Here is a 24,795-nt window from a genome sequence, read left to right on the forward strand (position 1 = left end):
ATCCAGAGTGTTCACCCCAGCAGTTGGCACGTGCATACTATTGAATGTAGCATGTAAGTGTGTGAATGACGCACCATATTGTTTTAGAAGAGCAAAAATAGAGACAAAAGTTGCGGTAGGCCTATTGGAAGCCTGTACTGTACTGGCAGTAGATTATTCCTCATATTAAATAGAAAATTTCCTGAGACTGCAGAGAAGAAAAGTGTTCACTAAATGGTGCTGGTATTACATTACCACACCTAAAAATATAGGTGTTCATTACATATTTATTATTTATTGCTTAAAGCTTCTTCATGACAGAAACCGTAATGTGTGGTATTTATGTGCTGTGGTCTGTTGTTTTGTTTGTTTATAGCTTGAATATATTTTAGCGGACCGTGAGGCTCCTCTGACATCCCAAATCCTCAATCTGAAGGGATGCATGGTACTGCAGAGCCATGAAACATACTTTTTGTTCAATGCAAAATAAAGTTCATTAACATTAATGTTTTGGCGTTTGTGATTCAATGGACATACACCGCGAGAGACAATCAGGTACAACTGAAAAACTGTAAGGGAGGGGTCTATAAGTTAAAGTGCACATAATGAAGTTTATCAAATGAAAAATATATAAATATGAACTAAACTATGAAATAAACGTAATTCAGCAACAACAACAAAAAATGAAATTATGCTAAAAAGGAAAAGGCTTATATAAAAAATGTGTTGAGTATAATAAAATTAAAAATTTTAAATACCAGAAAAAGCAAAAAAGCATTTTAGTTATTCATTCCTCGTGTTTTGACCACGTGTGCGCATTGTGTGTGGGCGTGGCCAGGCGGAATCGAATGATGCCGACGTCATGACGCACACCATGAGTCTCTCTTCGGGAAGATGGCTGCTGTATACATGATGCGAAACTGAATGGACCGACAACAGCCCAAAACTGCTAAATTTCCCCCTTCTTTCCACCTCCGTCTCCCTCTCAACATCCACACAGATGCGTTTGCATTCAAACGAAGCCGATTTTAACATAGCGTGAAGAACTAAGATGATAATATGACCCAGAAGAAGAAGAAGCGAGTGAATCGCAGTTTGTTACTGGCGAAGAAAATCATCATCAAGGATGGAGGAACGGTGAGCGTCTTCTGTATTCAACCGCAACAAAACGTTAAAGAATTCAGCCGTTGAAGTCTTAAATTGACATAATACATAAGTATTATGTCAACGTCTGAAAGACCTAATGCTTTTGAGCACGCGTTGGAGGAGTAACTGCCATTTAAGGCTGTAAACATCAGTATTTACTTCCTGTAAAATTGTAATAAATCACACCAGCGCACATAAATCTGAAGATCATACGTGATTTTATTAATGTAAATGGACTTAACTATTATAATGACGTTCAAACAAAACAAATTGTGTAACTTTATTGTCCACCTGAGTGGAAAATTGTCTTTGGCTCACCAGCACAATAAAATTAATAACATACATAAAAAAAAAACACTAGTCACCTTACATACATTACGTAAAAGAGAATAAAAAGATAGAGTTATTGCCTTACACACTACTAGATTAAACGCTGAATCAATTAATTTAAAATTGCAGTTGGGATGCAAACACGTTTATTTAATTGAGGAACTAATATTTTATAAGAACTTAGTATTGCTAAACCTAGTTTTACCCTTTTTCTTTACATGGATATGATAGTCAGTCAGTATCATGATAAATATCAAAGTAATATATTATGTTTTTTTATACTCTTTTATTTATATTAACATTTTAAAATAGCTTTTTAATTCAAAATTGCATTTTATGTTAATTGTAGTAAGTTTAAGTAATTTTATTATGAGTTTTTATGATTTTTTTGTATTTTATTTTTTAGTTCAGCTGTAGTAATTTTAATACTTAAACTTAATATATTTCAGTTAGTCCCCTAGGAAACATTTATAATTTTTAAGTTTTAGTAATTTTAGTTGTGTGCTTTCGCCATTTTTTTATTTATATTTAGCTTTATTTATTTTACTTTAAGTTTTAGTACGTTTTTTTGTCCTTATTTGCCAAGTAAATATTTGTCATTCTTGTTAGTAAAGTTTTGGTCATTTTGTTATGTGCTTTTGTCATTTTATTGTTTTATCTATATTTATTATTATTGTTTATTTATTTTTTAAAATTTTCGTCAGCTTTAATAATGTTATACTTAAACCTGTTTTATATCAGTTAAATTTCCATTTGTTTATTTTTCATCTAATATTTATATCTGATTTATTTTATCTCTATTCCAATCACTGAAAGCAATTTTTAGAGCTGGGCAACAACTAATCGTGATTAATCGCATCCAAAATAAAAGTTTTTTTTACAGTATACAGTATATATTTTGAAAATATTTATATTCATATATTATATATAAATATATTTAACATAAAAAAATAGCATATTTTTCTTAAATATACACATGCATGTTTTGCTATTTATATATACACAATACATATACACACAGTACAAAAACTTTTATTTTGGATAGGATTAATCGTTTGACAGCACTAGCTATTTTTAAATAGTTTTAGTTACAATGACAACGCTGCCATTTCTTTACAAACAGGCCAGTGTCAATAAATATCATAATGGTCAGATTTGTCTAAAAAGCTTTAAACTCAAACGAGGCCGTCACATGTGTGAATGTGGTCCGTTCCAATTGAGTTGCAGATCATTTGCTTAAAATTTTCATAAACTCACCCACATGTTTCCAGAAACAATTGGCTGTTTGGCCAGAAATGATTGATGTTATCAAATGTCCTGCTCACTTGTTTTATTCAAATTGTACGTTGTGTTTATTCCAAATTTGAACCTAGTTCCCAGAGTTCCTGTGTTTTGTAATTTTGTATCCTTTCTGAATATGTTTAATCTTGCCAAAAGCACAAAGTAAGTCAGAATCTGCATTGGTTTTTGATCAGGCCTCAAACAGTCCTAATCATGTAATCAAGCGATCCGAGGCCACAGAGGATGTGTAATAATACTGGTTTGTTTCTTCACCATGGTTGACGTCTGTGGTTCTTCTCTCTCCAGCCTCAAGGCTATGGTTCTCCAAGCGTTTATCACGCCGTCATCGTCATATTTCTGGAGTTCTTCGCTTGGGGTTTGCTGACAGCACCAACTTTAGGAGTAAGTTGAGGTTGTTTTGAACCAGAATAAGATGTTGTTTTCATATCCGGTGACGTTTATTTCATGTTTTGGGTATTGTAATGTTATATTGGGTAATATGATTATGTAGGAAAGCTTTAAGTTGCTTTGGCGTCATAACTGATGTTGTTTTGTGTCTCTTGTGTCTGCAGGTTCTTCGTGAAACATTCCCCAAACACACGTTTCTCATGAATGGCTTGATCCACGGGGTCAAGGTATCGTCTTTAACATCCCTCAGTTTACATCCTGATGATCTGTCTAGCTCATGTTTCAGAAGCGGTGTGTTTTCGTTCGCAGGGTCTGCTGTCGTTTTTAAGCGCTCCTCTGATTGGTGCTCTGTCAGACGTGTGGGGAAGGAAGTCGTTTCTTTTACTCACTGTCTTCTTCACGTGTGCTCCAATTCCTTTATTGAAGATCAGCCCATGGTACGCTGTGTTTCTTTTGTTTGAAAATTTTTAATTTTTATGAAATGTAGAATGTCGTTTTTTGTTGTTGTTTTTTTTTTTCAAATTAAATGTTTGATTTATATTTAAGTTTTATTAGATTTGGATGTCTGAATATATTCATCATGACATATTTTTGTAACAGTGTTAATTTAGTATTATTCATATACTGTTAAAATATTTATTAATGTTTTGAATTAGTTAAAATTTTTTATATTTTAACTCAAAATTTTGGCAAATCAGTAATTTTTTTTAATTAGTTCATATTTAAATTATAAAAAATATTATTTTATTTTATTTTTACATTATATATTTGTCATTATTTGATATAAGATGTTTAGTCTTTTTAGTATTTGATTTTTAAAATTATTTTTTATTATGTGTGAATTCAAAAAGATGAGATGTAAACAAATCGTCAAGTTCCAAAAATTCAATAGTTTAGTTGCATGCTTCTGGCATTAAAAAAAAAATCAGTTTATCTTTAATTTATTTGATATTTCATTATTTTATTATATTATGTTCTATTTGGCAGTCATTTTAGCATTTAATTAACTTTGAAATAAATATTTAATTCACTATGAATTTAATATTTAATTTATTTTAATTCTTTTTTTATTTTAGTTTTTTTTTTTCATTTTAATTAAAGACAAAGCAAATAAGATGTACACAAAATCCATACTTGTTCTTTTTACATGTTTCATTGTTCTCTGTGTCCAATAATAAAGTTTTGTTTAATAAAAATAAATAATATACTTTTTGAAATTTTATTTATTGTAACATACTGATAGTAATATTGGTTAACAGCCAGTACAGATCATCTCAAAAAGCCCAAATATCAATCTCACTGATATATCTATTAGTTTTTTACTTTGTATTACAAATGCACATCTTAAATCACAAGCTTGCAAAGATTGAAAAAGTGTTCCTGTTGTTTTTCAGGTGGTACTTTGCCATTATCTCTGTATCTGGAGTGTTCGCCGTTACCTTCTCGGTTATATTTGCCTATGTGGCCGACATCACCCAAGAGCATGAGCGCAGTATGGCTTACGGCATGGTACGGATAACCGCTCAACACGACGCCATCTATCTTTTTGCACCTTTGTTTTTGTATTAACCTCTCTGTCCCTTCTCTGAAAGGTCTCGGCCACGTTCGCGGCGAGTCTGGTGACAAGCCCAGCCATCGGCGCGTATCTGAGTCAGGTCTATGGAGACAGTCTGGTAGTGGTTCTGGCTTCTGCCATTGCTATGCTTGACATCTGCTTTATCTTGGTGGCCGTGCCCGAATCACTGCCGGAAAAGATGAGACCGGCCTCCTGGGGCGCTCCAATCTCTTGGGAACAAGCGGACCCCTTTGCTGTAAGTACCTTTTTATCAGTACATTAATATCACAATCCTCTCTTCACAGTCCAATCAGTTCCCAATGGATAAAAGCATTTCCCTAAAGAATAATCAGTTTTATTTGGAAATATGTCATTGTGGACATTAACTGCATTGCATATATAGTAACTGGTGAAGCGAGTGTTGGCTGGAAATGTGCATTTTAAAAACAGAGGACAGCACTTAACACTTTACTCATATCCTGTGTGGTTTTCTGTAGGGAGACATTTGTAACACCCATTTCCTCTCAAAATCATGATGTGTCAACATAACGGAGTTTTGTGTACGCATGTCATATAAGTTTTAACTCATGGGTTGTTCTAAAGAGTTCCTCTGAAGTCTGCTGTAGTTTCCCACAGCATTATACTTGGTTTTGATTGGTTAGTACCGTCACGCCAAACTTAAAGACACATTTTAAGGTTGGTTTTTATGCATGTGGGCTCATAAACGAATGCAAACGTCATTAATACAGCATATATATATATATATATATATATATATATATATATATGAGCAATATCACACTCGTAGTTGTTCAATATGGCTGTATATTGTCACAGCTGTGATTTGGCTGCAGTTAATCACAGCGTGTTGATATAAAACCATATTGCACAGCTCTTTTGGGCAGAACTACTTCCTTCATCACAGATTCATATCTCAGTTTGACAGTTTAACTGCTTTGCTCAAGCCTCTGTTATTAATTAAAAAACATCACTTTAGAACTAACATTACTTACGAAGGAACACTGAGCTACTTCATTAAAAGCTTAAGTATTATGAATATTGCACTCCTGGAAAAAGCTCTCAGCCAATCAGATTTGAGGTCCAGAAAGAACTGTTTTATATCTATATATTTGTGTGTGCGTTTTAATTTTAATTTTAGTACTTTTTTATTGTTAGTAATTTGTTAATTCGTTTTTGTGTAAATAATTTTGTAGTTTTTAGCTTTTTAATTTTGTATATTTTATATACTTACAATATTTATTTATAGTTTAGTTTATATTTATATATCAATTTTATTACGTTATAATTAACAGATTTTTAAAAATCTCAAACTGCATTAGTACAGCACGTGTCATGTGCAATATTTTTACAAATAGAGATGTCTATAATAAAATAGCCAATGTAACTTTTTGCTATCTTTTTCTTTTATATTTTATCGATTTTAAATGAACAAATGACTGGTATTAAAATTCTAGCAATGTTTAAATACATTTAAAACACTAAAACCAGACATTTTAAATGCATTGCATTTCAATAGATCGTTGCATTTAAAATTGCTAAAGTTTTTAAAGATTAATTTTAAATCTTAAATGTGTTGGATGTAAAAATATGAGTTATACTTTTATTGCACAATTAAATGTCCAACATCACACTACCTTTAGAAAAATGTATAACATTTACAATAGGACTAGTCTTGAATCAAGAAGAGTGTTTTAAAAAATGACATTGCCACACAGTTTGGTCCTAAGCATCAATCTCTTCTTCTCTACAGTCTTTGAGGAAGGTGGGCCAGGACTCGACGGTTCTGCTCATCTGTATAACAGTGTTTCTGTCATATCTGCCTGAGGCTGGCCAATACTCCAGCTTCTTTCTCTATCTGCAACAGGTACAGCAAGGGAGGGATTTCATCCATCTCTGTGGTTCATATTTAACTTGCTGTTTAATGAACTGTGTTTACTGGGGTAAGTCTGGTTTATCAAAATTCCATTAGTTTTATTGTTTTGTCCTCTTATCCAGATAATGGGATTTTCACCTGAAAGTGTTGCAGCTTTCATTGCTGTTCTAGGATTGATGTCTATTGTTGCACAGGTCAGTATTTTTCTATTAGATACATACTAGTAAAAGATTTTGATTTGGTCATTATTTTATAATGTGGATGATGTAAAATGTGACTTTTTTCTGTCTACAGACAGTTGTATTAAGTTTACTAATGCGTTCCATCGGGAACAAGAACACAATTTTGCTGGGATTGGGATTTCAGATTCTGCAGCTCGCCTGGTATGGGTTCGGATCGGAGCCATGGTAAGCCCGAGAGGCTTTGTTATAGTTTATAAAACTGATAAAGGAAAATATAAAACAGTTAAATGATGTAAATTATATCTTTGTTGGTTTTTGGTTGAACTGTTGAGTTAAGAATGATGTAACAATTAATTACATTCTACTAATGAAATGTCCAATGCATTGCTCCAAACCTCCAGGATGATGTGGGCAGCTGGAGCCGTTGCCGCCATGTCTAGTATCACTTTCCCTGCTGTTAGCGCCCTGATTTCCCGCACAGCCGAACCGGATCAACAAGGTAGGTTTTCTTGAGTTTTGTGAAGTTATAGATGCAGGGTTATTCTTTAAGGTGGACTGCTAAAGCTCTTGTTTCTGCAGGCGTGGGTCAAGGTATGGTTACGGGAATCCGCGGGCTGTGTAACGGTTTGGGTCCGGCTCTCTATGGCTTCATCTTCTACATCTTTCATGTCGAGTTGGACCAAGTTCCAGAGAAAGAACCGGATTTACAGCATCACCACAATTACCACCAACAGGTAAATCACCGCACATCGTTAAATATAACTGAACTACGTTGATTGTTTACTGTCAATTGAGGTTGTTTTAATGGTTAAATTAGTTTTTAATAATAGACACTAATGTTTTGTTAAAATTCTAGTCTAATGCTATTAAACAACATTAAAGTACGAAATATACGTTTCGTGCATGCATTGAATCGTTTTCATAATTTTCTGAAAGAAGTTTGGATACCTGAATGAAATGTAATACAAACAAAAAACTTCCAGCCTCCACAGGTCGAGCAGAATTTTTGTAAATTGTTCATAAAATTGCTGAATTTTTGTTGTGAAGTTTACATTTTGAATACCTAAAGGAATTGTTTGGTACCAATGTTTTTTAAAATGTTTGTAAAACGCTTCTTAAATGAATTTGAATAGTTCCTAAAACTATTTGCAAGATTTTGATCAGAACATAAGTTGGGGAAGTTGTTAATAGGACTCTATTCTTAAGTCAAGAGGAATACGTTTAGATAGGTCATGAAACTATTTGCAAGAATTCATGCAGAACTAGTTTGTTGTTACCGTATTTTTCGGACTATAAGTCGCACCTGAGTAGAAGTCGCTTCAGTCCAAAAATACGTCATGATGAGGAAAAAACATATATAAGTCGCACTGGACTATAAGTCGCATTTATTTAGAACCAAGAGAAAACAGTACCGTCTACAGCCGTGAGAGGGCGCTCTATGCTGCTCAGTGGTAGACTACAGGAGAACTGAGCAGCATAGAGCGCCCTCTCGCGGCTGTAGACGGTAATATTTTCTCTTGGTTCATGTCAATTTAATTTTGATAAATAAGTTGCACCTGACTATAAGTCGCAGGACCAGCCAAACTATGAAAAAAATTGCGACTTATAGTCTGGAAAATACGGTAATTGTATGTAGAAGCATTCGTAAAAATCTCTGCTGAACCAATTTGTGTAAATCGTGCGTAAAATTTACACAATTTTTGTTCTGAAGTTTAAAGTTTGAATACTTTTTAAAAAAAAATTCAGTGCCAATTTGTAAATTGCTTTTGCAAAAATTCATGCAGTTGAATTTGTTGTTATTTGTTCATAGAACCATTCGTAAAAATGTCAGCAGAAAACCAATTTTGTATAAATTGTAAAATTGCCGAACGTTTGTTATTCTCTGAAAAAGTCGAAAGTGAAAGAAATAATACATGAAAGAAAGTTTGAATATATGAAAGAATTGTTTGGTAACAATCTGTATATTGCTCGTAAAACAATTCAAGGCGGAATAAATGTAAATAATAAAAAAATATATTTGCAAGAATTTATAACGGATCTTATTTGTATAAATTTTGGTAAAAATTCCAGAATAACTGGTATCCAAGCAATTTGAAACTCAAACTAGCCTCCATATGTTAAAATGAGTGAATTATCACAGTAGTTTTATCGTTTATTGTTTATAGAGATGCATTTTAAAAAGTCATCGCACAGTTTTGTTTTACGAACATTTGTCTAAATAGGCCTTAACTGTAGACGGTTTTCAGAAAAGTTCTTGACTTTGCGTTAACCGTGTTTCCGCCTCATGTGTTCCTCTAACAGAGTGCAATAATCCCGGGACCGCCGTTCCTATTTGGTGCGTGTTCTGTGCTGCTGGCGCTCCTGGTGGCGCTTTTCATTCCCGAACACCCCCATATGGGCACTCGTGCGGGCAGCTGGAAGAAGCACACATCCCCCCACGGCCACCCGCACAGTCCCCACCCTCCTGGAGAGGCCAAAGAGCCCCTTCTACAGGACACTAATGTGTGATTGGGAGTTTCAATGTGGCTATTTTGGTCACGCCCCTTATTACACATTGGGTAAGAAACTGCGCATGGAGGCTATTGTCATTTATTGAAATGTAAAGCTATATCGGAGGCATGGCCAGTCTTGCGCCTAGAGCTCTACCATCCTGCAGAATATCATTTAAATACACCTGAACTTGTTCATTAAGGTTTATGGAAATTACAGACAGGAAGGAAGTCTCTAAGATTAAGACTGGGCGTTCCTGCTGAATCACCAATAGAGCACCACTTTTTAAAAGAAATGTGTATATAGAAGAACATTATATTATACAATGGTTCTTTCCAAAGGCACTATTGTAATGTCTTTTATTTATTCTTCTTATTACTTGTTCTTCGCCTTATTTTCTGTCTTTTTACATTGCTCTATTTGGCTGTTTAGTTCTTCATTACCATAGTTCACTCAGGGACATTAACCTGGTCAGGAATGTTTCCGAACACAGTGTGTTCCTCTTATCAGAAGGGCCTTGCAACAGTGTACAATTAACAGGCTTCATTCATGAAACGCAAGCAGAACAAATGATGAGAACTATTTGCAAGAATTTGCATTGAATAAACTTAAGTAACTCATTCGTAAAAATATTTGAGTTGAAGAATGGTAGAAATTGTTCCCTAAAACTATTTGCAAGAATTCGCGGAGAACAAATTAATGCAAGTCATTGGTTACGCCATTCGTAAGAATTTCAGTTAAACAAATGTGTGTGAATTTGGTCGTAAAATTACATGCAAGGTTTTGAGTTGAACATATTTGAGTAACTCATTCGGAAAACCATTCGTAAGAATTTGAGATGTGACAAAATTGTTTGTTTCCTACAACTATTTGCATACATTTGTTCAACAAAAATTTATTCATTCTTAAATATTTGGGACGAATTGCATTTGTGTGAATCGTTCGGAGAATTACTTCGTAAATTCCATATGTAAGAATCTGCGCTAAACAAATTTTTGCAAATTGTTCGTAAAACAGTTGAACAAATTTATGTTAATTGTTGTTCATATACTTATAAGAATTTACGCAGAGCGATTTTCTCAAGTCGTTCATAAAACTTTTAGTGAGAATCATAAAATGTCAGTCGTTTTTGAGGCCCAGTGACCTTACCGAATGGTTTTGCTATAAATGTGCTGCGTTCATGAGATCATGAGTTTGTTATGCTACATGACAGATCATTTTTTAAGGATTTCTAATGCTTTGACGTGAATGGCCTTAACTGACAGTTGGGTTTCAGACTTCGTCGCAGTGGAATGATTGTGGTATAGCTTCAAAGTTCCTTTTCGTTTTCTGTTCATGTTTAAGCTGAAGCCTGTTTTCTTTTTATCACTTAGAATCAATGGTGCCTTTTCCCAGCTTTAATTGTGTTGTTGACGGAAACTGGCGGATTTAAGTGACGCTTGAGACTCTACACAACTGAAAAGTCTTGCGTAAAATAACAGTAGAACTGACTCTAGATCAGTAGTGAAAATGAAACATGTGATAAGTCTTCCGTCTGGATTCGCTTTCAGCCTTGTGTAGAAACATTCTTTTATGAAAATTATGTAAGTTAACGCAAAGCATTTCGCAAATGCCAACTGACATTTGAGAAACAGGTGGTGAAATTTGCCAGTGGCCTTTCTATATATATATATATTTGTTTTCTTAAAGACATATGAATGGCTCATTTTAAGGTTTGGCATTTGACCAAATGTATTGATATATTATTGACACAAGATAGGCAAGTTGATTTGAAATATTAGTTGTGTGCTTTGGATATTTATGAAATGATTTCCTGTAAAATATTTCCTTAATCTCGGAATACAGTGTGCTTTCTTTCTTTTCTTTTTTTTACGTTCTGTTGTGCCGTCTTCATTATAAATTTTAAACATGGTGTATTGTTTTTGACCGAGCAATGTAAATATGTTTAAACGTATTAAAGTGTCTAAACATGCATTTCAATAAAAGTTAAATATTTTGATATGTGTGATCGTGTTGGTTGTTTTTATACTTTAAGCCAAACAGTAAAAAAGTGAAAAAAAAAAATTCAAACTGCATTATTTTATTTACGTTTGTCCTAAAATTGAGCTACTGATGAACAAGTAGCCAAACTGCAATCCATGATAAACAGATTACAAAGTTCACTGTATTAAACCATAAATAGAAAATATAAATGTACACAAAATGTATTAAAGACAGCTTTACACAGCAAAACCATTCTCACATTTTGTCATCCATATCAAGAACTCAAATCCTTATAACCTTAAAATTGTCAGTCATATGAATAGCACTTTGAGGATATACAATGGCAGCTGTGAGTGTTCGGCTAGGGTTCATGTTTACAGACAGTTTATGCATGGCACAATCAAGTTTAAGACACTGAAAAAAATACATTTTATAGGCATCACAGACCTAAAGGACCAAACTTTAGCACCATTATTATTGATAAATTAGTCCCACACTAATGCCAAAGTCTTAAGCAATCAAGGAATCTCTTTGTAAACTAGGGAAACCACAGAATAAATGAAAATAAATGTTTCTATTTCAAATGTTTTACTTTTTGAGTTTATATTTCACAATTCTGTTTTGCTTCCACCACAGAATGAAAATTATCTATAATACCAAGGTATAAACATCTATTTGACTTGTACTTAAATTATTTTTTCCTGATTTTTTTCTTCTCAGAATTGCACGTTTCCATTTCGGCATTTTTTTGTTTTTTAATTCTATGGTGAAAATGGGCTTCCATAGTAAGCACGTTGAGAAATGGATTTAAAATAATGTTTTAATAAATTATTGAATAATTTTTAAACAAACAAGAATATCATCTGCATGGACACTTTGCAATGAATTCCTATCTTAGTAGTGGCGTTCACACATTCAACTTAGTGATGAATAGAAGTTCATCTAAACTGCTGTTCGTCATCCTGGGAAATACGCAGAAGCTGCGGACGCTGTTGGTTTTGCTCCAGCTGTGTTTAAAGGCTTAGGAACTTCTGCAAATAAAGATATTAAATATTTAATAAGAATAAAATATTTAATTAAGAATAAATAGGGAAAAGTAGTTTTTATGGTTTGCCTCTATTTAGATGCATGCTGGGTAGAAGACCGCGGAGAGGGATGCTGTCATCTCGTCTCTCAAAGTACTTGGGGTCCAGACCAACAGGTCCTCCGCTGTTATAAGCAGAGATACTGGTCACACTTTGTCTCAAAGAACAGGAAGTAAATTGACTGAAAGAGGAACTCACTTCTCTTTATTGGAGGGTTGGGAGAGTGCAGTGGGACTCACGTCTGCTGCTGAAGGTTTGGCACTCATAGGGTTAAACTGGACCTGAAAGGAATTCAACAGTGTTTTGTCAGACACATCCATGAGCAGTGATTGTCACTAAAAAAACACTAAAGGCTTTGCTCACACTGACAACTACAGTCTGATTTGTAGACACATCAGTCAAATGAGTTCAGTTTTCATAGAAATATGCAAGTGTGTGTATTTATTTTCAAATTTATTTTCAAGTGTGTATATATTTTTAAAATAATGGTGGAAGCTATTTTGTAAAAAAGAAAATGGGTAGGGAGAATTCATTCACAAAATGATGGTAAATATTTGTAAAAATTTTTACAAAATTGTGATGAAAAATGTTATGCTTAGAAAATGTAATTTTTTCACAAAAGTATGGCGAACAAACGTTATAAAATATATTTTTGGAAAATTAGTGATTTGTCATGTTTTCACAAAATCACGCTGAAAATGTTAGAAAATTTATATTTTTGGAATAAAAAAAAAAAAAAAAAAAAGGACACTTAGGGATTAAGTTTTGACGAAGAAATCAGAATTGTGTTCAGTGTGAGCAGAGACTACAATAGAGACGTGCAAACTATAGAAATAAACTAATACATGCAGGAAAGAAAAGATGACATGAGAGGCCTGCCTTTGGTCCAGACTTCTGATTGTGCGCTGACAGGACAGAGCGAGGTCCTGAGCTCACACAGGAAACAGGAAGAGGATATTTGGAGTTTATGGTAGAGGTGATGGGGAAACCCTGTCCCATAGACGAGGGGAAACCTTTGCTACCCAGCTAAAGAAGACCAGAACAGCTAGATCACTTCAAAAGACAAGTCAAATCTGACATGCAAACAATCAAACTGATCCTCACTGTTTGATTTCCTGCTAAATCTACAGACAAAAACCTGTTTCAGTGACAGTGATTAATTACCATATTGTGAGGAACACTTCCTGTTCTCAGACCTGCGGCAGGAGTCTCAAACATTCCTAAAGTTTCCTGCTTCCGATAGAGCTGGTTCTCATTCAGCTGCTTGTTTAGCCAAGTTATTACTGCAGAAAAAATGCCTTGAAAATCTTTCAATTAAACAGGAATGTGTGTGTGTGTGTGTGTGTGTGTGTGTGTGTGTGTATATATATATATATATATATATATATATATATATATATATATATATATATATATAAAAGAATATAGAAACATACATAAATAGAAATAACCTAATAAAGAGCTAATACATAAATAAACATAAATAAATATAAATTATGTGAAAAGTATATAAATTAAAACATAAATAAGATTAGTACAATAAAACAATATAAAAAGTAAAAAAAAATTAAAATAAATAAAAAAATAAAAAACAAATATCACCATCAAAAATCTTGAAAAAGAAAAAAAAAAGTTAGGAATGCAGCAATATTAAATTTTTGGCCGATACAATAACTGCTAATTCTTTATATATGAAAGCTGATAACCAATATGTTGGCATCTCACCATTAAAAGCTATTAAACACTTCAACATAAATCAAATAAAGCAGCTTTACAAATAAATAATATAATGAAAATAAGTCCCTATACAACATTACTTGCGTGTGTCAAAAAAATAAAAAAAACACCCCAAAAACCTCCTTCATGTGATATAGATAATTCAAGCGGAATAAACTCTGTACTGACAAGAATGAAATAATTGTAATTAAACCATATAGTTGATGAAAATGATAGGATAAAAATAAATGTGGTGGATATTATTAATAATATATCAATGATGTTGAAAAAGAAGTATCTTAAATAATACCATTGTTTCAAATAGCAGCATTTCTGTTTAAGCTGCGTGTGCTGTTGAAGAGCTGAATGAACTTTAAGTATGCTATATGAGAATCAGATATTTTTACAACATAAACATAATATTAGAACTTATATATGCATAAAAAGATGCAAACACAAGTGATCTTTAAGTTATGGGAAGAGCGCATTCGCAACAAAGCTTAAAAGATTCCACAACATTATTTAACAGTAACGTTCTAATTATATCATGACAGACTTGCCCTGTACGTTGCACTTCACTGTATTTCAATTTGTAGTGATTCCAATAATATTTCAATAGGCCTGTCGCGATAATCGCACGATAAAAAAAAAACGAGCTCGATAAGTTTTTCCGCCTCGATAATTATTATTTGTTTTAAATTTTATAAAAAAACTGTAAGTCTGGAGCGCAGCCCGTGGACAGCCCGCGGTAGAAAACACCGTCTCCGATGGCACAGATGTCCCGGGAATAAAGAGATAACGTCTTACTAGAGTGGCCAGCTTTGGGAAGCGCCTTTCATTTGCTTGTGGATGTTTGTGTCTCAGGTGATACAGCATTGTACTTGCTCTACTGCTTTATTTTAATACCGCGTAGCATATTTTGCAAGTAACTTCGTTGCCCTTTCTTTCGTAATGGGCTTCTTTTCGCTCGCTTCATTTGGCTTGCTCAACTGAATATGTCTGTAGGCGTGTGGTTCACAAACACACACACACACACACACACAGACGTGCGTCGTTTTCTCCATTCCAAAGCGCTCGTGCAGATGCGCTCCAGAGGCGTCTGTCGTTGCTAAGCATACATCAGCTGCGATCTCCGTTACAAGGACATTTCAGCAATGGATTTCCACCACCGAAAAACCCTTGCTGTAACTCTGCTACAAGATTTAGTTACGAAGAAAAGTAAAATAAAACTCTGCAGTGTTTGGGTGCACCCCATTTTTCAAAAACAACGGGGAATTTCACCCTGAAGGAAGCTGATTGAGTTGGTTCTTGTCACATGACCTGGTGCGCTTGCGTTATTCTGAAAAGCTGAGATGTTTTTAACTAGATGTAGTGCATTATAAGCGCATACCGCATTTGAAATAACGAACTTGAGCACAAAAAAAGACGTGATATGTTAACGGCCCCTTCATTGATCAAAATGTTTACTTTCGGTTAACGGTCAATATGAGCATCCCTAACTGGCATATAAACATAATATAACATACAAAATTAATTAATTTTAAGCCACACAAAGTCAACATGTTGGTATTTCTTGCTCTGAATCTGCCATAAAATGAAATAAAAGTTTATCGATCTTTGAAAAGGTGTACCTGCGTTATTATGCCATTATCATTATATTAGTTGAAACTGGTCTTAGAACGACAATATTATCATTTATCGTGATAATTTCTTGGACAATTTATTGTCCAGCAAAATTTGTTATCGTGACAGGCCTATATTTCAAGCAATTAAAAACCACCATGGGAATAGTACGCATTTTAAAGTGTCTCTGCAGGAAATAATGCATTATTGGCTTTAATATATCGGCAAATGTTTCTTATCAGTTCGATAATGATAACATAATGAACATTTATCGACCGATATCGATATATCGTGCATCCCTAAAATAAATATGTATATAAATAAAGGAAAAAAAGAAAACTAAAAAAATAAACACAAAAATGGAGTGAATAAATAAAAGCACTCACCGTTCTCATTGGTTTTTAACACTTCCCTGCTCTCGTCCAGTTTCTGAACTGTAGCTTCTAACTGTTCCTTTAATTTCATTACCTAAAGCAAAAGAAAATTTTGATAAAAATAACTCTTCATTGAACAGGCATTTGTTATTGTGTGGAGTCATATAAAACTATGTTACAAAAGAAAGCTGTTAGGATTGTTAAAAGGGTTGATTACAAACCAACAAACAAGTTGATTATTAATTTACATACTTTAAAATTGTATTCAGAGGCTCCTCAAAATAAGAGAAAGTCAGTATAATCTAAGGGAATTTTATGTGTTTAAAAAAGTAATGGCAAGAACTAATGCAAAAAGTAGGTGTTAATCTGCCAAAGGGGGAAAACTATGGAATAAATGTGATAAGGAATTTAAATTATGTAATTCACATGACAAATTTAAGAAAATATATCAAAATAAGATGATAAATAATTATATGACTCAGTATCAATAATTGTGAATGTATTGTAACAATATTGAAGTAATAGCCGGAAAGTGGATTTTTGTTATGTTTGCTTTTAATTCTGTATGTACATTTGGGGAATTGTTTATATGACATTGTTTATCTTGTATTATCTATTTTAGAGAAAATTGTCACACATCAGTAAACTATGTATAAAGGTTAGTCATAATAAGCAAGGTTTTACCCTACACCTTTTTCGGTAGTTTTGTTTATTTAATTATATTGTGAAAAGTCGCCTGTGAGGACCAAAATAAAATGAATGATTGATTGATTGATTGTTGGCAGCACACAGTACCTCTTCCTCTTTCTGTCTGAGATGTTGTTGGGTGTCCTGCAGCTCTCGCTGCTCCCGCTGCAGTTTCTCTGTAGTTTCCTGCAGGATCTTTTCTTGAGACACCGTCACGGTGTTCTTCACCTTGATCTTCCCCATCAGTGTCTTCAGATCCCCCTGGAGCTTCTTGATGATGCCGTTCGCCTGCATTGAGAAATTATGTGTGAGACGTGTTCAGCTGGACTGTAGAAATCATTTACTTCTAACGCAAACCTTGATGAGCTCCTCCGACAGGGATTTCACTGTGGCCTCCAACTTGCCGATTTGAAGAAGCTTACTTTCGACATTTCCTTCGAAAGAATTCTAGCAAAAATACAAATTTAAAAAATACATTTAATTTTTCCTGCAAATTCTCATTACTGTAATGCAAACAAATTCTGATAAACCATCTTCGGTATATATATATATATATATTTATTTATTTATTTACACACTCACTAATGAGAATAGTTTTGTCATTAGTATTAAGTAGTATCAAATATATTCATTAGTTTAAAATATGTCAAATCAAATACATTTAATCAAATATATATATATATATATATATAAAACATATTTGAAAAACATTATGTATAGCATTATTGAGAATTAAAAATGATAAAATATATAGATAGAAAAAGAAATGTATAGAAAAATCCCACACACACAAATACAAATATATACACCAGGCATGTGACGTATCAAATTTTCATGTTGTGAAAATTGCAGCAGCTTTAAGTCACATTTCACAGTAAAGTGGTCATTACAGTATAACAGGTTTAATAATTTTTTTCCCTGTAACAAAAAGAATTGAACGTTTACATTACAGCAATACACAAAAATGTATACATAAACAAATAGTTTAAACAGATTAAAGTGCAAAAGGAAGAGAACAATAGGTATCATTTTATAATTCGGTCTCATTAGCTAACCTTTTTTAATTATTTATTTTGAAGTGTCCACGATAACAATATCGTGGATGTTCATTATTGTGATATATTTTTTCTCCCACCCCTAATCATGATATATATATCATTATCTTGATATAAAATTATGTGACGGTACCAGGTTTCTTTAAGTACCGGTACAGGATCGCGGACAGAATCTAAAAATCCAGTCATGATAATGAAACTTACATTTTAATATGGACAGTCACGGAATTTGTCAAAGTTCGCATAAATTAATCAAATCAAATCTCCATATGGACCAGTATCTGTAAATGTTGAAATGTTCTGAAATCTGAATCCTGCATGTTCTGCGCGTCTCTGTGTGAATGAATGAATGAATGAATGAATGGCAGAGACGTGCGGGTTTGTTTACTACATAGACTGAAGCGCGTGACCGTCTCAATGAGGACATGAATACATAAACAACATCACCAGAACTGTTCTGAGTCACTTCACAAGCATTTTACTGTTTCATTTGAGTAAAACCAGTGTCAAATTAAAGGTATTCACAGCAACCCATCAAAATAAGTTCATTTGTACATAAAAGGCATTGTGCTAGAAATATTATATTGCATTAACAAGCGCAAGGTTGGGGGTTCGATTCCCCGGGAATGCATAATAGATAAAAATTGATAGCCTGAATGCACTGTAAGTCGCTTTGGATAAAAGCGTCTGTATAAATTTAATTTAATTTAATTGTTAATTTACTATATAAATTACAAAGGTTTAATTGGCATCTTTATTTCAAACGACCCGACCGACCGTGACCCGAATATCCTTAAAAATATTTTTGGATGACTCGTAACCGCAGGTAACCGCGGGTGACCTCAGGCACCCGCTCATTTCGGATCAACCCGCGCATCACTGACACACACACACTTGATTTTTTTTTCTTTCATAAAGCTAATGAGAATTGGGGGAAATGCGCCCACCTTCTGCTGCTGTGTGGCCTCCAGCACCTCTTTGGTCCGCAGCACGAGCTGCTCTTTATCTTTGATCTCCTGCTCAAAGACGGCCACTCGTGTCTGCAGCTGGTTGACGAGACGTTCTTTCTCATGGCACTCTGTGTCGAGGGTGCTGTTCTCTCTCCTTAACGACAGAACCTGCTGCTTCGACCTCTGACACTCCTGGACAAAGACACAGTTACGACGTCAGATTTTTCTTTTGATTTCTGGAACAAATCCTTCTGAATAAATCTCACACCTCTTCCAGACTGGACAGTTTGGCTTTAAGGTCTCGAATGGTGGAGTCACTCTTGTATTTCTTGTCGATGAGCTCCCTGTTGGCTGTTTCCAGCTCAGAGACTTTGGTTTGGAGCTGCTGGGTGCTTCTGTGATGAGACGACTCAAGTTCCTGTCGCAGCTGTTCGTTCTGCTGCTGCAGACGGGCTTGTATCTATTAAATACAGTAAACGAAATAAGCTTTTAGAACTTTAGCATTCTGGGCCTGATTTTTTTTTATTTGGTTCACAAAAATGTTTTATTCATTGAATAACTAAATATATATTTAAAATAATTAAATAAAATACATAAAAATCAAAAAGAAAAGTTAGATGAAGAAACTAAAATTATTAAAATAAACAGATCTATGAAAAAATAAATAAAATGCTAAATTTAAATGTAAATAACTAAAGATAAAAAAAATAAAATACAAATAAGATAAACAAATAAAACAAAAATATATAAATAAAAATAAGAAAACTATATAAGGATATAAGTAAAGAATAAAAAGAACGATAAGCAAATATAAATATATAAAATAAATAAATAACCAAATTAATTAACTTATTTATTTGCTTTAAATACTTGAAAATTTCTACATTATTTCTAACCAATTCAACACTGAAATGCCCAAGTCAGCCTATGGACTTCAGGTTACCTCCAGAGCTTTTTCCCGCTCAGCTGTGAGATCTTGCATGTGTCTGCTGGACAGAGAGGTTGTTTGGGACGTCCATTCAGAACGGAGCTTGTCCAATTCTCGACTTTTCTCAGACAGGGTCTAGAGGATGAATCAATTAGATGAAGCCATTATTTTCATACATACAATATTGTGCAAAAGGCAAATTAGTATTGTCACTAAAAAGAAAGGTCAAATCCGTTAAAAAGGTCAGTTATTTCTGTCTTTTGCTCTAGTATGCCAGTACAAAATATCAGTCCACATTTCCAAACATTCCTTTCGCAATAAATTGTAATAATCCAGAGAGATTTTAAAGGTTTATAAAAAAAGACAAAAAAAAAAAAGAAAAAAGGATTGTATTTGACATTTCAGTCACTTTTGAAAAAATGGCTACGCCCCTGGTGTGACAAAATGTTAGGTGATACATAATACTTTTAAAGCTCTTTTTTATAATCTTGGCTTACATACATTTTTACGTATGCCATGTCATGCCATAGCATCAATAAAATAGCATCTAATAATAAACAAACGTTTTTTTTTTTCCAACCTATAGCCATAAAGGCTGCTGTGTATTTTGCCCCCTAAGCATTTAAGAATTAAGGGAAAGCATTTAAACAATACTGTGAATGCACTTAAAGATTGCAGAATCAAAACGTTATAATCGAATCGAATTTCATTGTGAATCGAATCGAATCGTTCTAAATTTGCAAAAATCATTCTTGAATCAAATCGAAAACCTATGAATCGTGAATCGAAGCCTACCCAAAGATTCACAGACCTAATACACACACACACACACACATCTTGAATCTTAAATGTGACTTACTTGCTGTGCATAATTTAGCTGTCTTGTCAGATCTTCCTCAGTCTTCCTGAACTTCTGTTCCAACTGCTGCGTTTGCTCCTGTAAAAATACAAAGATGTTTTAAAGATTCATTCATTAAAAACAAGTAGAATAAAACATATTATAGATTCCCTTTGTAGTCCCAAGTCTGTGATGAGCTTCACCTTTACGGTGGACAAACAGGTGGCCAGATACTTCTTAATATCCGTATCAGATCCCGGCAGCAGTTTCAGAGAGAGATGCGTGAGGTGTTTAAAAGCGTTCGTCTCCACAATGTTAAGGTTTGAAGGACTGTGATCGAACGCTGATGAAGCTGATGTGAGCTGCAACAGAAACCTGAACACAGACAGAAACGGTTCTCATGACCAATACCCATTAACAGGAGACATAAAAGTGATAATATCCAGACAATCTCTCACCGTGGGTTTTCTTTGTCCTGTTCAGAGATGCACTGCTCAAGCAAGTCTATAAATTTCTGTGGGAATGATGTGAAGTCTATTAAAAGCCCTTGTTGTACTTTTAAACTGTGAAGGAAAGCGAAAAAGGATTATTACACTGAAAAGTGCACATTTAAGTAAAATTTTAATAAGTATGGATCCATATTATATATATAAAAGGCAGGATCAGATCACAATACCTCTGAAAATCTTCCTCTGATATGACAAGGTTGTATAAAAAGTAAAAATCTGAATCATCCGTCAGCCGTACAACCAAATCCTGTTGATAAAAACACAAAGAAAGTAAAAAAAAACTAAAAACATTCGCTAAACACATAACTAATGATGTATAAATGATAATTTCTCACCTTTCTATGGACAGGGTTTGATGATGGCTGTAGTTCAATACTGATACGAATGAATGTACGTCTATTAAAGAAAAAACATTATAAATAAATCACATTTAGACCATTAATAGCCTCCAAAAACAAAATAATATAACATAAACAACAATTAGTCGATGAATAAATCCAAAAAACACACATTTAGGTCATATTTATGTTTAAAATACATACATAATACCTTAAGTTACAATCGGTCTTACCTCTCATCGGTATCTTTATTCTTCACAAGCACCAGTAACCTCTTGTTAAAAAGTAATTCCGTCATCTTGAGTTCATATAATAACCGCTAAAGCGATATTAATTATAAAAAACGCGCGTTATTCGTGTTTTTCGCTTTTGAGTGAAACATTTGTTTTCTCGCGCTTCGCTCCCGCGTTTGTCCGTTTCTCACCGGATGTTCCGAGTGCCTCAACCTAATCACGGGAATGATTTTATTTCAGCATGTTTAAGTTTTTAACAACATTAAAAACGAATATAAAGCTTTAAAATCCTGTTAAATCTCTATCTGTGGCTGTTTAAGTATGATACAATTAAATATTTTCCGTCCTGGTTCTCCGGTGCGTGTTGTGATTGGTCGAGAGTCAGGCGTCAAACGTCAACGCAGAGTGGGCGGGGCGTACAGGAGTTTTGAACATGGCGGTGAGTATGGACGCATGGCGTTTATAAACATATGAAAACACAAATGTCTTTTGGGGTCTCAAATCTCTCATTTTACAGACTAGATCCCGCTGTTTTTTGTATATGTGATGTAATGTTTTGTGTGTATATTATTGCGCTAAGCTACATTGTCTGATATATAAATATAACGTATATTATACAGTCCTGTAATATATTGTATAATCCATAATCTTGCATTTTCAGGATAAAGAGAAGAAAAAGAAGGAAAGTATTTTTGATTTGTCGAAATACATCGATAAACATATAAGAGTAAAGTTCCAAGGAGGCCGTGAAGGTGAGACAGTTGCTTTAAAAGATAAATTGGGTGTTTAAATAATGCAATATCATTATATTATGCTTAATTAAATTGCATTGAATTTAACATTCATTGTTTCCTGTTTTCAGCTAGTGGAGTTTTAAAAGGCTTCGACCCGCTGTTGAATCTTGTGTTGGATGGCACCATTGAATACATGCGAGGTAGAGTCCAGACTGATTAAAATTGATAAAAAAAAAAAAAATATATATATATATATGATATTTAATTTTAAAATGTATTTAATAAATTTTTAGTTATTTTTACCTGTTAATTGTCAGTTCCACTTTTTGAGCATAGACGTAAAAAGACATTTCCTATTTAAACTGTTATAACTTTTTAATGCTTTGGTCCACAGACTTAAGGTTGGTCTCTAAAGTTATATAACAAAAAAAGATAAAGAAGTTTAAGTTTATGAAAATATAAAATATAATAATTAAATATACATATTTTATATAAAATATATATTTTGCAGAACACGTTTTACTCAAACTGCTAGAAAATCAAAACTCAAAATTCTGAACAAGTTATTTTCAAAATTTGAGGTTGATATCTCAAAAAATGAGCTTTCAGTGAGATTTTGTTTGGGCGTTGTATCAAGCTTTTCCACTAGATGACCATTAAACCCCATTACTAAGTGTAGTTAGTGGTTTGAGTGACCTGAAACATGTTTTTCCATACTTTTCTCAATTTTTATGAAGTAGACTTCACAATCAAAAGTATTTACAGTCAGTATGGCAGTATTTGATTTCAATTCAACCTCAAAAAACACATAAAAGACATTTAAATACATTTAAAACACTTTTAGACCTTTTTTAAAAAAAAAATACAATGTATTTTATGTTTTAAACACTCTCCATTAAAGTGAATAAAGATTTTTACTGATATGCATCACTATTTCAAAGTAAAGGTCCGAACGTGCTCTCTGTCTCTGATGAGTGCTCTTCTTGCATATTAATAAATTACAGTTGCTCTGTAAAATATTTCAAAAATCTGTCGCCAAATATCAAAACTACAGATTTTAAGCTTACTTTAGGTTCAGACTGAGATAGACTAAGATATTACTGTTTAAAACATGTAAAGGTGAATGGTCCCAGCGGTGGGCCAGTGACAGTTAACAGGTTAAAATGTTTATTTTTATAATTTTTTTTTTTATTCTCATCAAACAGTCAATATTATTAAAGTTTTTATATGTTAATACATTTTTTTTTTTTTGCATTTTTAGTTAGAATTTTTGAGCATGATTCCTCATCATGTCCTTTTTACGCAGATCCTGATGATCAGTATAAGCTGACCGAAGACACCAGGCAGCTCGGTCTGGTTGTGTGTCGAGGGACGTCCGTTGTGCTGATCTGTCCACAGGACGGGATGGAGGCCATTCCAAACCCTTTTATTCAACAGCAGGATGGATAATATTCAGCTGTGTTTTCTTTTCTTTTTTCTTTCATTGTTTGATGGCTGGTGAAGAAAATACATGGTTTTTGATAGGTCTGAAATCATGAAAAATACATTTTGTATTTAGACTCAGGATAAATGTTTTTGATTGGTTTTGTTTCTGTTGTTTATGAAACTAACATTTTTGCGTGTGTTGGTTATGATTTCAATTATAAGCATGTTTGCTGTTCATGAAAATGGGTGCGTAATAATGTTGCCCTGGTTCTTTCAGTGTCATTTCATTAATTTGGATGTTAATAAACATCTGGCATGTAACCATTACTAAATTAAGCAAAAAGAAAGATGCCTGTTCCTTAATGGGTGATTATCTTTTCAGAAGGATTTTGTACACACAAACAGTCGGACATTCAGCAAGCTTTCAGAGAACGTTTTTGTGTTATCTAAATGTAAACTATTTCGAAGGTCTTCCGTTCTGAGAAGCCTTGAGAAAACCCTTTGTTTTTTCACTATTGTGGTGTTGTCTCCTCTGTTTTACACTCACAAAACGAATTACTAAGATTAAAGACCGTTATGGACCCTTGCCTGTTTGGGAGAATGCCTTTTCTACTTTTGTTGAGAACATGCATAATTTTTTTAAAGCTATTTTGAACCCAAAAATGAATATTTACACACCCTCAGGCCATCCAAGATGTAGATGATTTTGTTTCTTCATCAGAACAGATTTGGAGAAATGTTGAATTACATCACTTCCTCACCAGTGGATCCTTTGCAGTGAATGGGTGCCGTCAGAATGAGTCCAAACAGCTGATAAAAACATCACAATAATCCACAAGTCTATCCAGTCCATCAATTAACATTTTGTGTAGTGGAGAAACTTTTATAGAAACAAATCCATCATTAAGATTGATGTATGATTGTTAAAGTCAATCATACTCAAAGTCAACAGTTTTTCTCTTTACAAGATGTTAATAGATGGACTGGAGTGTGGATAACTTGTGGATTATTGTGATGTTTTTATCAGCTTTTTGGACTCATTCTGATGGCAC

At 33.5% G+C, this 24,795-nt stretch overlaps 3 protein-coding genes across 3 annotated transcripts; 2 read left to right on the top strand and 1 right to left on the bottom strand.

Annotated features, from left to right (window-relative positions):
• Nucleotides 1–829: 829 nt before the first annotated feature.
• Nucleotides 830–9,560, top strand: mfsd14a1 (major facilitator superfamily domain containing 14A 1). The gene is made up of 12 exons (XM_059543978.1): nucleotides 830–1,116; nucleotides 3,043–3,138; nucleotides 3,309–3,371; nucleotides 3,454–3,581; nucleotides 4,539–4,653; nucleotides 4,737–4,955; nucleotides 6,471–6,584; nucleotides 6,716–6,787; nucleotides 6,888–7,000; nucleotides 7,177–7,274; nucleotides 7,355–7,509; nucleotides 9,077–9,560. Exons 1-12 carry the CDS (start codon nucleotides 1,039–1,041, stop codon nucleotides 9,281–9,283), a joined length of 1,458 nt encoding a protein of 485 aa, XP_059399961.1. The 5' UTR covers nucleotides 830–1,038; the 3' UTR covers nucleotides 9,284–9,560.
• A 2,466-nt stretch (nucleotides 9,561–12,026) lies between these two features.
• On the bottom strand, nucleotides 12,027–21,950 carry sass6 (SAS-6 centriolar assembly protein). Its single transcript, XM_059543313.1, has 17 exons — nucleotides 21,585–21,950; nucleotides 21,349–21,409; nucleotides 21,181–21,260; nucleotides 20,963–21,067; nucleotides 20,708–20,879; nucleotides 20,526–20,603; nucleotides 19,682–19,801; nucleotides 19,007–19,198; nucleotides 18,736–18,930; nucleotides 17,091–17,180; nucleotides 16,842–17,021; nucleotides 16,059–16,140; nucleotides 13,498–13,616; nucleotides 13,213–13,359; nucleotides 12,532–12,614; nucleotides 12,363–12,457; nucleotides 12,027–12,279 (listed from the first exon to the last, which is right to left on the bottom strand). The coding sequence occupies exons 1-17, from the start codon at nucleotides 21,647–21,649 to the stop codon at nucleotides 12,206–12,208; spliced, it is 1,938 nt and encodes a 645-aa protein (XP_059399296.1). The 5' UTR covers nucleotides 21,650–21,950; the 3' UTR covers nucleotides 12,027–12,205.
• Nucleotides 21,951–21,961: 11 nt separating this feature from the next.
• LOC132131287 (U6 snRNA-associated Sm-like protein LSm7) lies at nucleotides 21,962–24,329 on the top strand. The gene is made up of 4 exons (XM_059543314.1): nucleotides 21,962–22,023; nucleotides 22,246–22,336; nucleotides 22,447–22,518; nucleotides 23,625–24,329. Exons 1-4 carry the CDS (start codon nucleotides 22,018–22,020, stop codon nucleotides 23,765–23,767), a joined length of 312 nt encoding a protein of 103 aa, XP_059399297.1. The 5' UTR covers nucleotides 21,962–22,017; the 3' UTR covers nucleotides 23,768–24,329.
• Nucleotides 24,330–24,795: the final 466 nt, after the last annotated feature.

Source organism: Carassius carassius, chromosome 48 (genome assembly GCF_963082965.1).
Source record: "Carassius carassius chromosome 48, fCarCar2.1, whole genome shotgun sequence".
In the NCBI taxonomy this organism is placed as follows: Eukaryota; Metazoa; Chordata; class Actinopteri; order Cypriniformes; family Cyprinidae; genus Carassius; species Carassius carassius.

Excerpts from the sequence above, each read along its gene's own strand:
- mfsd14a1 (XM_059543978.1), top strand. The coding sequence starts at position 1,039 with ATGACCCAGAAGAAGAAGAAGCGAGTGAATCGCAGTTTGTTACTGGCG. Across the intron at positions 1,117-3,042 it reads TCATCAAGGATGGAGGAACG|CCTCAAGGCTATGGTTCTCC; the intron begins GTGAGCGTCTTC and ends TTCTCTCTCCAG. Across the intron at positions 3,372-3,453 it reads GCTTGATCCACGGGGTCAAG|GGTCTGCTGTCGTTTTTAAG; the intron begins GTATCGTCTTTA and ends TTTCGTTCGCAG.
- sass6 (XM_059543313.1), bottom strand. The coding sequence starts at position 21,649 with ATGACGGAATTACTTTTTAACAAGAGGTTACTGGTGCTTGTGAAGAAT. Across the intron at positions 19,802-20,525 it reads AGCTAAATTATGCACAGCAA|ACCCTGTCTGAGAAAAGTCG; the intron begins GTAAGTCACATT and ends TTCATCCTCTAG. Across the intron at positions 13,617-16,058 it reads GTTAAAAACCAATGAGAACG|TAATAACTTGGCTAAACAAG; the intron begins GTGAGTGCTTTT and ends TTTTTTCTGCAG.
- LOC132131287 (XM_059543314.1), top strand. Across the intron at positions 22,337-22,446 it reads GTTCCAAGGAGGCCGTGAAG|CTAGTGGAGTTTTAAAAGGC; the intron begins GTGAGACAGTTG and ends TCCTGTTTTCAG. Across the intron at positions 22,519-23,624 it reads CACCATTGAATACATGCGAG|ATCCTGATGATCAGTATAAG; the intron begins GTAGAGTCCAGA and ends CTTTTTACGCAG.